The sequence below is a fragment of the Gigantopelta aegis genome, chromosome 15 (genome assembly GCF_016097555.1).
Source record: "Gigantopelta aegis isolate Gae_Host chromosome 15, Gae_host_genome, whole genome shotgun sequence".
Taxonomy (NCBI): Eukaryota; Metazoa; Mollusca; class Gastropoda; order Neomphalida; family Peltospiridae; genus Gigantopelta; species Gigantopelta aegis.
In genome coordinates this window covers 43342486-43355531 of record NC_054713.1, presented here as the reverse complement: position 1 = coordinate 43355531, position 13046 = coordinate 43342486, and the positions used below count along the sequence as shown (strand labels likewise).

The following is a 13046-nucleotide window of genomic DNA, read 5'->3' as shown; positions in this document are numbered from 1 at the left end:
ACACATATATATATAAATACATGTATAAATATATAAAAACCATTGCTGCTGCTACAAAGTGGGGGAGGAGGTGGGTGGTCACACACACACACACACACATATATATAAATACATGTATAAATATATAAAAACCATTGCTGCTGCTACAAAGTGGGGGAGGAGCCGTGGTCACACAAACATGATATATAAATACATGTATAAATATATAAAAACCAGTGCTGCTGCTACAAAGTGGGAGAGGAGGTGGGTGGTCACACATACACACACATATATATATATAAATACATGTATAAATATATAAAAACCATTGCTGCTGCTACAAAGTGGGGGAGGAGGTGGATGGTCACACATACACACACACATGTATAAATATATAAAAACAATTGCTGCTGCTACAAAGTGGGGGAGGAGGTGGGTGGTCCACACACACATATATATATACACATGCCAGGGCAACACAGTGCTGCTGCTACAAAGTGGGAGAGGAGGTGTGGCCGTGGCATACACACACATTATATATATAAATACATGTATAAATGGCCATTGCTGCTATACAAACGTGGGGGATGAGGTGGGTGGTCGCCTTCAGGCTCGCGGACATAAATACAGAATATGCCAGGCGCTGGAGGCAGCATTGGTCCATGAATGGTCACACACACCCACACACATTATATAAATACATGTATAAATATATAAAAACCATTGCTGCTGCTACAAAGTGGGGGAGGAGGTGGGTGGTCACACACACACACACACACTATATACATATAAATACATGTATAAATATATAAAAACCATTGCTGCTGCTACAAAGTGGGGGAGGAGGTGGGTGGTTATGACACACAAACACATATATAAATAAATACATCAAAAATATATAAAAACCAATGTGCTGCTACGAAGTGGGGGAGGAGGTGGGTGGTCACCAAACACACAATATTGAAATACATGTATAAATATTAAAAACGTTTTGTTTTTTGGTCACACATTTTATATCCAATTTAATGAGAACCTGCGTTTCTTTGGGGGAGGAGGTGGGTTTAGTATATATATAAATACATGTATAAATATATAAAAACCATCGCTGCTGCTACAAAGTGGGGGAGGGGGTGGGTGGTCACATACACACACACACACACACACACACACACACACCACACAAAGTGGGGGAGGGGGTGGGTGGTCACACACACACACACACATATATATAAATACATGTATAAATATATAAAAACCATTGCTGCTGCTACAAAGTGGGGGAGGAGGTGGGTGGTCACACACACACACACACACATATATATAAATACATGTATAAATATATAAAAACCATTGCTGCTGCTACAAAGTGGGGGAGGAGGTGGGTGGTCACATACACACACATATATATATATAAATACATGTATAAATATATAAAAACCATTGCTGCTGCTACAAAGTGGGGGAGGAGGTGGGTGGTCACACACACACACACATATATATATAAATACATGTATAAATATATAAAAACCATTGCTGCTGCTACAAAGTGGGGGAGGAGGTGGGTGGTCACACACACACACACACACATATATATATATAAATACATGTATAAATATATAAAAACCATTGCTGCTGCTACAAAGTGGGGGAGGAGGTGGGTGGTCACACACACACACACACATATATATAAATACATGTATAAATATATAAAAACCATTGCTGCTGCTACAAAGTGGGGGAGGAGGTGGGTGGTCACACACACACACACACATATATATAAATACATGTATAAATATATAAAAACCAGTGCTGCTGCTACAAAGTGGGGGAGGAGGTGGGTGGTCACACATACACACACACACATATATATAAATACATGTATAAATATATAAAAACCATTGCTGCTGCTACAAAGTGGGGGAGGAGGTGGGTGGTCACACACACACACACACACATATATATAAATACATGTATAAATATATAAAAACCATTGCTGCTGCTACAAAGTGGGAGAGGAGGTGGGTGGTCACACATACACACATATATATATATAAATACATGTATAAATATATAAAAACCATTGCTGCTGCTACAAAGTGGGGGAGGAGGTGGGTGGTCACACACACACACACATATATATAATAAATACATGTATAAATATATAAAAACCAGTGCTGCTGCTACAAAGTGGGAGAGGAGGTGGGTGGTCACACATACACACACACACATATATATAAATACATGTATAAATATATAAAAACCAGTGCTGCTGCTACAAAGTGGGGGAGGAGGTGGGTGGTCACACACACACACACACACATATATATAAATACATGTATAAATATATAAAAACCAGTGCTGCTGCTACAAAGTGGGGGAGGAGGTGGGTGGTCACACACACACACATATATATATATAAATACATGTATAAATATATAAAAACCATTGCTGCTGCTACAAAGTGGGGGAGGAGGTGGGTGGTCACACATACACACACATATATATATAAATACATGTATAAATATATAAAAACCAGTGCTGCTGCTACAAAGTGGGAGAGGAGGTGGGTGGTCACACACACACACACACATATATATAAATACATGTATAAATATATAAAAACCAGTGCTGCTGCTACAAAGTGGGGGAGGAGGTGGGTGGTCACACACACACACACACACATATATATAAATACATGTATAAATATATAAAAACCAGTGCTGCTGCTACAAAGTGGGAGAGGAGGTGGGTGGTCACACACACACACATATATATATATAAATACATGTATAAATATATAAAAACCATTGCTGCTGCTACAAAGTGGGGGAGGAGGTGGGTGGTCACACACACACACACATATATATATAAATACATGTATAAATATATAAAAACCAGTGCTGCTGCTACAAAGTGGGGGAGGAGGTGGGTGGTCACACACACACACACATATATATATATAAATACATGTATAAATATATAAAAACCAGTGCTGCTGCTACAAAGTGGGGGAGGAGGTGGGTGGTCACACACACACACACACACACATATATATAAATACATGTATAAATATATAAAAACCATTGCTGCTGCTACAAAGTGGGGGAGGAGGTGGGTGGTCACACACACACACACATATATATAAATACATGTATAAATATATAAAAACCAGTGCTGCTGCTACAAAGTGGGAGAGGAGGTGGGTGGTCACACACACACACACACACACACACACACAAACACACACACATATATATATAAATACATGTATAAATATATAAAAACCATTGCTGCTGCTACAAAGTGGGGGAGGAGGTGGGTGGACACATACACACACACATATATATATATATATATATACAAATACATGTATAAATACATAAAAACCATTGCTGCTGTCCCCGACTTCAAACGCCAGTGAATATTAGCCAAGCAGCTCTACACATTCTAACTGCACATCACAGTACTAAGAACACCACTCCTATAGTAATTAATATAAGTGGACTGTACAGCTGTCCTGTCTGATAAAAGGTGCCTCATTAAATAACAGTCATTTTATATATTTATCAGGGCTCACTACTGACAGAAGGAAGGAAGGAAATGTTTTGTTTAACGATGCACTCAACACATTTTATTTACGGTTATATGGCGTCAGTTTCCTCTCTCAATATCTGTGTGGTCCTTAACCATATGTCTGACGCCATATAACTGTAAATGAAATGTATTAAGTGCGTTGTTTAATAAAAACATTTCCTTCTGTAAAAAAAATATATACATGTATTTGTATAAAGAACCAAATTCCTGTAAAATATGATTATAGATCTTCTATGTAATAAAAAAGATTCCTGTAAAATATTATTATACATGTAGATTTACTATAAATAACCAAATTCTAATAAAATGTTATTATATAAACTACCAAATTCTGTTAGCCCCAAAAAAGAGGATTATATCTCACTATAAAGTAAATTCCATTAAAGAGTTTTTCTGTAAAATATGATTATGAAACTATTATAAAAAGAAACAAATTGCTGTAAAAATGTATCATACATGTAGATGTGCTATATAAAGAAAAACAAATCCATGAAAAGTATCAAAATTACCGTTTTAAGAGAATCTAACATTCTTGTAAAATGTGACTGCATATCTAGTACCAAAAATTCACAGAAATTAAATGCCTTTTCCAACAAAAACCTAATGCTTATAGTTAACTTGTGCATCACAGACAAGTCAATTTTAGGTTAACGTGTATGTCACAGAATAATCGATTCCACCACCTTTTGTTTTTCATGAGATGGTACGACATTGGTGACCTGGTCATCACCAAGGTGCACCTATATGTGTTAACAAGTATGTGTTATCAATAATAACAAATGATGTTCTGACCAACTGGTGTGTATCTGTAGAAAGAGACATACACGTCTATTCCTAAGAAAGAGTATAATCATGGATTGAAAACAAAAAATAACAAATTCCCGCGTATCATACAGATCTGCAAAATAAAGAACCAAATTCCTAGGAAACATGATTTTAGGACATAGCCCAGTGGTAAAGCACTCGCTTGATGAGCAATTGGTTTAGGGGTCGATCCCTGTTGGTGGGCCCATTGGGGCTATTTCTTATTCCAGCCAGTGCTCCATAACTGGTTCAACAGAGGCCATGGTATGTCCTGTCCTGTGTGTGAGTTGTTGCTAATCGAAAAGAGTGGCCCATGGTGTGGTGGCATGGGTTTCCTCTTTCATTATTTGTATTGATGCACGGCACAATATTTCACGAGAACCGCTGTTCTGTTCACGTGTCGGTTACACAACTTTAAATTCATAAGAACTACCAATCGGTTACATGGTGAACAATTACATTCTAAAATTAAAAGTACCATATATCAGTAATGAAAGTGAAAATCAAATATGTTTCTAAATACATTTGAACAACCAGTGTAGCACAGAACCGTAGTTCAAGTGTTTTAAGATTAGGTAGGCCTAACTCATCGGTATCAAGAACTATATTCATGTAACCGAACAATCAGTTACCTAAGTAAAATTCATGTGAACTGACTTCCGGTTACCTAAGATTTTAAAATACTGTCCCCTGTGACATCATATAACCATAATTAAAATGTGTTTAATGCATCATTAAATGAAACATTTCTTTGTTTCTTTCTATAGAGAAAGACAAATTCCTGTGAAATAAAATAATTATTACCTCCACTACTGTGGACATACACAATATATGTGGTGTCCGTAACCATTATATTTGACATCACATAACCGTAATTAAAATGTGTTTAGTGCATCATGATTAAATAAAACATTTCTTAGTTTTTTTCTGCAAAGAAAAATTCCTGTAAAATAAAGAATTACTGTAAAAAAAATTAAAATCCTGTAAAATAAATAATTCCTGTAAAAAACTAAAAATTCTGTAAAAAAAAGTTTCCTGTAAAATAAATAATTCCTGTAAAATAAATAAACTATTACCTCCACCGCTACCTTGTTACCATCAGAAGTCACATCATCCATTATTTTTTAAAATCACAAAAAATCACTTGGTATGTGACAAGTGACATAAAAGAAACAGCACAAAGAACTTCCCACTTGGCAGACTGATGTGTATGTATGTATATCCATACAATTCTCACAAGATGAATGAACATGAGGTGGAATATTTCAATATATTACACGTCACATATACGTCACATATACGTCACATATACGTCACATATACATATGTGTATATATAGTTCAACATGGATTAAACAGACACCTCTGAGAAACAGTTAGTTTGTTTTGCTTAAAGACACCACCAGAGCACACTGATTTATTAATTATTGACCACTGTATGTCAAACATTTGGTAATTTTGACATAGCATCTTAGAGAGGAAACCTGCTATATTTTTCCATTAGTAACAAGGGATCTTTTATATGCATCATCCGACAGACTGAGAAAGAAATAAAGAATGATTTTATTTAATGATGACCAACCCCAGTGGCGTAGGAAGGTACCAAAAAGTGTGTGTGTGTGGGGGGGGGGGGGGGGGGGGCCCACACTTCTATATTTACACACTTTTAACTATTATAAAGCAAATATAAAGCAAAATATCTGAAAAGTGCCCCCCCCCCCCCCCACACTTTCTATGCCAGTGACCAACTCAATACATTTTATTGAGGCTTATATGGAGTTGAACATGTGGTTATAAGGACTATAGATAATGAGAAAAGAAACCCGCTGTCGCCACTTCATGGGCTACTCTTTTCGATTAGCAGCAAGGGATCTTTTATATGCACCATCCCACAGACAAGATAGTACATACCACGGCCTTTGATATACCAGTTGTAGAGCACTTGGTGGAACGAGAAATAGCCCAATGTGCCCACCGACGTGGGATCGATCCTAGACCAACCATGCATGAAGACAGCACTTTACCATTGGGCTATGCCCACCCCAACACATCTGGGAGTATTTCAAAGTTACCAATCACAATTAACTACTGACTACCGGCCTCAGTGGCATCGTGATTAAGCCATCAGACTACAGGCTGGTAGGTACAGGGTTCGCAGCCTGGATACCAGCTCCAACCCAGAGTGAGTTCTTAAGGGCTCAATGGGTAGATGTAAGACAGCTACACCCTCTTCTTTCTCACTAACCACTAACCAACCAATAATTAACCCACTGTCCTGGACAGACAGCCCAGATAGCTGAGGTGTGTGCCCAGAACAGCGTGCTTGAACCTTAATTGGATATAAGCATGAAAATAAGTTGAAATGAAATGAAAGAGAGATGTCTGAATCAGCAGGTATGACTGTATTAATTCAATAAACATAGGGAAATAGGCCAGCTGGTCAGTGTAGAAACACACCAGCTTGCAACATGATACCCCTCCCCCCTCTGATTCTGATGCCTCTGTCTACACACCAAGGTGGTCAGTATCATGGGAGTAACTTAGAGGCGGTAAACACACATTTCCCAGGACCATGCCATTGTTCAGATGAAGTAGAAGTTTGTTTTGTTAAATGACACCTGGCCTTGTTTGAGCACACTGATTTATTAATCACTGACTGAGATGTATTCTGAGGTCAACATGCCTCAATCTTAATTGAATATAAGCATGAAAATAATTATAATTAATGAAAAGAAATTATGTTCATCTGGCTGATTACCCAACTGATCAAGCCCTTCGAAGAGCTAAATGAGGGGGCAACAACGGGAGTCCAACAACGACGACCCACAATAGGCAAGGTTCCAGTATGAACTACTATTCGGCAAACTAAATCAAAATTACTCAATAGCTCCTCTTTTTTTCTCTCTCTCTCTCTCTCGCTATGAACCGTTCCAAATTATGTGCCAAAATTACCTAATGAAAACTGTGCAATCCTTTAATTTTTGACTTAATCCAATGGGACATTGAAAATGTAATAGCACCAAAATGCCCCAGAGCCCATACTGACCCCGGTCAGCCTGCTGGTGCTCGCTTGTATTTACCAATGCAGGCTGTCCCTTCTCCCACCCACCCCAACCCTTTCCTGTACTGGACGGAGGAGCTGGCTTAGGTCGACACCTGCACCCATGACAGGTGTGCGCTACAACAGCTTGTTCTGTATCTGCACATTAAACCCTATGACCTGACCTTTTCATGAAGACAAAAAAGTTACAGTTTGTTTTGTTAAATGACACCACTAGAGCACATTGATTTATTAATTATAATCATAGGCTGGTGGATGTCAAACAATTGGTAGTTTTGACATGTAGTCTTTTTTTTCAGTACATACCATGGCCTTTGACCCACCAGTCTTGGTGCACTGGCTGGAACAAGAAATAACCGCTAGGCTCAATGGGTAGGTATAAGGCCACATACACCGAGTTTCACCCATTTCACGGGAGAGATTATGGGTGTCTCCCCCGAGTGTATGACCCCACATGGGGGACAATTACCCAGCATGCACTGCAGGTTCCATGTACCCCGGGCTCGGGTGATACCGAGATAGCTCAACTGACAGCAAGCGTGGAGCACGGACCTGTCAAGTAGGCCCATACTTCACCATTCATCTCATCATCATCCATGTTTGTAATGTCCAAAAAAACTAAAAATGTTTTTGTCTGTGTTAAATGTTTATGGCATTTTAAAAAAAACCCCAAAACAACCCAACGAACCCCCCACCCCCCAAAACCCCCCCAACAAAAACAAACAAAACCCAAACAAACAACAATACCTTTGAAACAATGGAATTTGAACTTTTCAGGTCAGGGATTCAAATCCATTACTGACAGAACTTGTACATTGCAAACAAGTACAACGTTTTAACGCAGGAGGCTAAACATCTGCATCATCAAATAAACATGTAATTTAAGCCTTTTAAACCTAATACTAATCACAGCAACATATTCTGGTGGAACACAGTGAAGATTGTCGGAAACTAAATCGGAAATCAGATATTACATGTTTAACTTTAGCACGTGCATCAGCTAGACACTGCTGAGGATTTCCTAACTGAATCATTCAGGTTAAGTCTGAAAGGATCCTATCGGTTTGGGTTATTAGTTTGGTAAATATTTTTGGCTATTTTAAGCAAAATTTGCATTAAGAAAAGGTAAAACAGAAGTTAATTTAGTAGTCACATAAATTTTTAAAACTCAATAATGGATCAAGTTGGAAAATGCACTCGGAATTGTATATTCACGAAAGATTATTGTTCACCAATCTACACCTCCTCGTACATTCCCCACTACATAATAGACTCCAGTACACATTTGTCAGTACGATGCCACTGTCCACATGAACTGGGTGAGATATCTATATAGCTTAGAGGTAAAGCGCTTGGCTGACGCGAGGTCAGTCTAGGATCGATCCTGTCCATACTATAGACACACTAGACTATTTCTCATGCCAGACAGTGCACCATGACCATGGTATGTGCTGTCCTGTCTGTTTGTAGACCTCACTGTGTAAGCGGAGCTAACATTCTCGAGTTGTAAGATTTATAGGATAGTAATATCCGATATCAAACAAGCTTCCATTTCGTATCATGCTTATGTCCCGAGTGAACTAATTTTTAATTGTCATAAACTTTAGCGAGTGACAATGAAAATTGTTTCATGAGGGACATAAACATGATAAGAAATGGTAGCGAGTTTAATATCCTATATATTACACATAATCGATCTTATCACTCATCTTGTTTGGCGAATGTTCCCGTAATGTTGTAGTGTGCCAATTGATGATGTCACACAATGACTTGGCATTCTAGTGGGGCGTATAAATTTGATATGTACCAAGATATTTTTAACCATATGGTATCTAACAGACCAGGGGCCAATTTCACTAAACATCATAAGTTTACGTCTGCATCTAGCAGTTATACCGGTCATGCGTTTACATGTGTTTGGCATCTATTTCACTAAACATCGTAAATTTACGTCTGCATCTAGCAGTTATACTGGGCATACATTTACAAGTGTTTGGTATCTGTTTCACTAAACATCGTAAGTTTACGTCTGCGACTAGCAGTTATACTGGGCATACATTTACAAGTGTTTGGTATCTGTTTCACTAAACATCGTAAGTTTACGTCTGCGACTAGCAGTTATACCGGGCATATGTTTACACATGTTTGGTATCTGTTTCACTAAACATCGTAAGTTTATGTCTGCGACTAGCAGTTATACTGGGCATACATTTACATGTGTTTGGTATCTATTTCACAAAGAAACTTACATCATTAAGGAAAATGGAGCATTTTAAAGACGAAATGAAATGAAATATGTGTACTTCTAACTATATATTATGTTGTACTATAACCGTAATAAGAATTGTGGTTTAGTCGTAGATTTACGTTTACGTGCAAAACTAGGCTTACGATTTTAGTGAACTTGAGCCCAGGTTTTAAGCCAGTTTAAATGTCTTTTCTGTTTGTAGCTGACTTACACGTCACAGATAAATTAATGTCAGGTTCACTATATCAGTCACAGTGTATTAATCTATTTCAATCATACTTTTTTCATTGGATGGTATGGCACTGGCGACTTGGTCATCACCTACTAGCCTAGGTGCAGCCAGTTGTATGTCTTGAAATTGGTATCACACATATATGTGTTAACCATATGTGTTACCAAAAATGTTCTCACCAATGGGCATGTGAAAAAGGAAAATAAAGCAATATTTGTTTCTCGATTCTAGTACAAGTAGATGTTATAATATTCACGGTCAGAAGAAGAAAATAATTTAGAATCTTTCAACAGCAATTTGTCTGTTATTTGCCACTGTACAAAAGAACACAATTTAATGTTGGTTTATTTTTGTTTAACGATACCACTGGAGCACATTGATTAATTATATTAATCATCGGCTATTGGATGTCAAACATTTGGTAATTCTGACACGTAGTCATCAGAGGAAACATGCTACATTTTTCCTAATGCAGCAAGGGATCTTTTATATGCACTTTCCTACAGACAGGAAAGCACATACCACAACCTTTGACCAGTTATGATACACTGGTTGGAACGAGAAAAAACCCAATCAGTGGAATGGATCTACTCAGGTGGTTTGATCCTGCGATGCAAGCATCTCAAGCAAGCACAATGTTTAATCAATGGCTTATAGGTGTCAAAAACAGGGTACATGATTAGAGAAGAAAGGAAAGGAATGTTTGCTCAATGACACCCCAGCACATTGTTTAACCAGTAGTTAATATGTATCAGTATTTAACATTGTGTTAGAGAAGAAAGGAAAGGAATGTTTGCTCAATGACACCCCAGCACATTGTTTAACCAGTAGTTAATATGTATCAGTATCTAACATTGTGTTAGAGAAGAAAGGAAAGGAATGTTTGCTCAATGACACCCCAGCACATTGTTTAACCAGTAGTTAATATGTATCAGTATCTAACATTGTGTTAGAGAAGAAAGGAAAGGAATGTTTGCTCAATGACACCCCAGCACATTGTTTAACCAGAAGTTATCAGGTATCGTTATCTAGCATAAGACAATGTAATTAAAAAAAAAGGAAAGGAATGTTTGCTTAATGACACCCCAGCACACTGTTCAGCCACTAACAGAGTACAATGAAAACGAAAGTTAAAACGTTTTTTTTTTTAATGACACCACAATAGCACATGGGTGCACTGATTGGGTTCGATCCTTTGACCCAAGCAACTCGGACACGAAGGACAGAATATATCTCATGAACCAGAGGAAACTCTGCGGTGTCGCAAACATGCATGTAGCCATGCAGTCAGTTACCTAGGTAAACTTTACCTGAAATGTCGTCCGGTTACCTACAATTTTGAAACGTGTCACTGATGCTAGTGTTGCTAAGGCAACCTTTTTCTACTAATTTGTATAACATTTTTATTTTGCTCAGAGTTTAAATTTTACCACGGCATCAATAACAAAATCCCAACCACTCCTAATGTCATTCCTATAAGCCTGGAATACTGGTGTTTTTAAAGGAACAGTTTTATTTAACGATGCACTCAACAAATTTTATTTATGGTTATATGGTGTCGGTGTGTTTTCAAAGTGGCAGAACCTACTCTTTAAACACTACATGGTGTGTTTTCGAAGTGGCAGAACCTAGTCTTTAAACACTACATGGTGTGTTTTCGAAGTGGCAGAACCTACTCTTTAAACACTACATGGTGTGTTTTCGAAGTGGCAGAACCTACTCTTTAAACACTACATGGTGTGTTTTCGAAGTGGCAGAACCTACTCTTTAAACACTACATGGTGTGTTTTCGAAGTGGCAGAACCTAGTCTTTAAACACTACATGGTGTGTTTTCGAAGTGACAGAACCTAGTCTTTAAACACTACATGGTGTGTTTTGCAAGTGGCAGAACCTAGTCTTTAAACACTACATGGTGTGTTTTGCAAGTGGCAGAACCTACTCTTTAAACACTACATGGTGTGTTTTGCAAGTGACAGAACCTAGTCTTTAAACACTACATGGTGTGTTTTGCAAGTGACAGAACCTAGTCTTTAAACACTACATGGTGTGTTTTGCAAGTGACAGAACCTAGTCTTTAAACACTACATGGTGTGTTTTCACAGTGGCAGAACCTAGTCTTTAAACACTACATGGTGTGTTTTCCAAGTGGCAGAACCTAGTCTTTAAACACTACATGGTGTGTTTTGCAAGTGACAGAACCTAGTCTTTAAACACTACATGGTGTGTTTTGCAAGTGACAGAACCTAGTCTTTAAACACTACATGGTGTGTTTTCCAAGTGGCAGAACCTAGTCTTTAAACACTACATGGTGTGTTTTGCAAGTGGCAGAACCTAGTCTTTAAACACTACATGGTGTGTTTTGCAAGTGACAGAACCTAGTCTTTAAACACTACATGGTGTGTTTTGCAAGTGACAGAACCTAGTCTTTAAACACTACATGGTGTGTTTTCAAAGTGGCAGAACCTACTCTTTAAACACTACATGGTGTGTTTTCAAAGTGACAGAACCTAGTCTTTAAACACTACATGGTGTGTTTTCAAAGTGGCAGAACCTACTCTTTAAACACTACATGGTGTGTTTTCAAAGTGACAGAACCTAGTCTTTAAACACTACATGGTGTGTTTTCACAGTGGCAGAACCTAGTCTTTAAACACTACATGGTGTGTTTTCACAGTGGCAGAACCTAGTCTTTAAACACTACATGGTGTATTTTTTGCTATTAAAGCTGTATTCAACATTAGACATTACTTAGATTTTATTGTTTAGATTATCCATTTCTGTACATCCGATATCGCGCTTGATGTGCAGTCAGTCTAGGATCGATCCCCGTCAGTGGACCCATTGGGCTATTTCTCTTTCCAGCCAGTGTTCCACAACTAGTGTAACAAAGGCCATGGTATGTACTATCCTGTTGTGGGATGGTGCACATAAACGATCCCTTGCTGCTAATCAAATAAAGTATTCCATGAAGTGGCAACAGCAGGTTTCCTCTCCTCAATATCTGTGTGGTCCTTAACCATATGTCCGACACCATATAACCGTAAATAAAATGTGTGGAGTGCATCGTTAAATAAAACATTCCCTTCCCTTGTTGTATATGTGTCTTCTTAAATATCAGAAAATAAGAA

General features: G+C 38.0%; 1 protein-coding gene across 4 annotated transcripts in view; it reads right to left on the bottom strand.

The window, feature by feature from the left end:
- The window catches only part of LOC121390751 (endothelin-converting enzyme homolog), a 117898-nt gene that overhangs the window by 81224 nt on the left and 23628 nt on the right, over positions 1 to 13046 (bottom strand). For 3 of the 4 annotated variants that reach the window (XM_041522654.1, XM_041522658.1, XM_041522655.1), the window contains exon 1: positions 5454 to 5573. The exons of the other annotated variant lie outside the window; for it this stretch is intronic. In XM_041522654.1, coding sequence (XP_041378588.1) covers positions 5454 to 5495 — 42 coding nt within the window. In that variant the 5' untranslated portion in view covers positions 5496 to 5573. Of the gene's footprint in view, positions 1 to 5453; positions 5574 to 13046 lie in introns of those variants that run through there. 4 annotated transcript variants of the gene reach the window in all.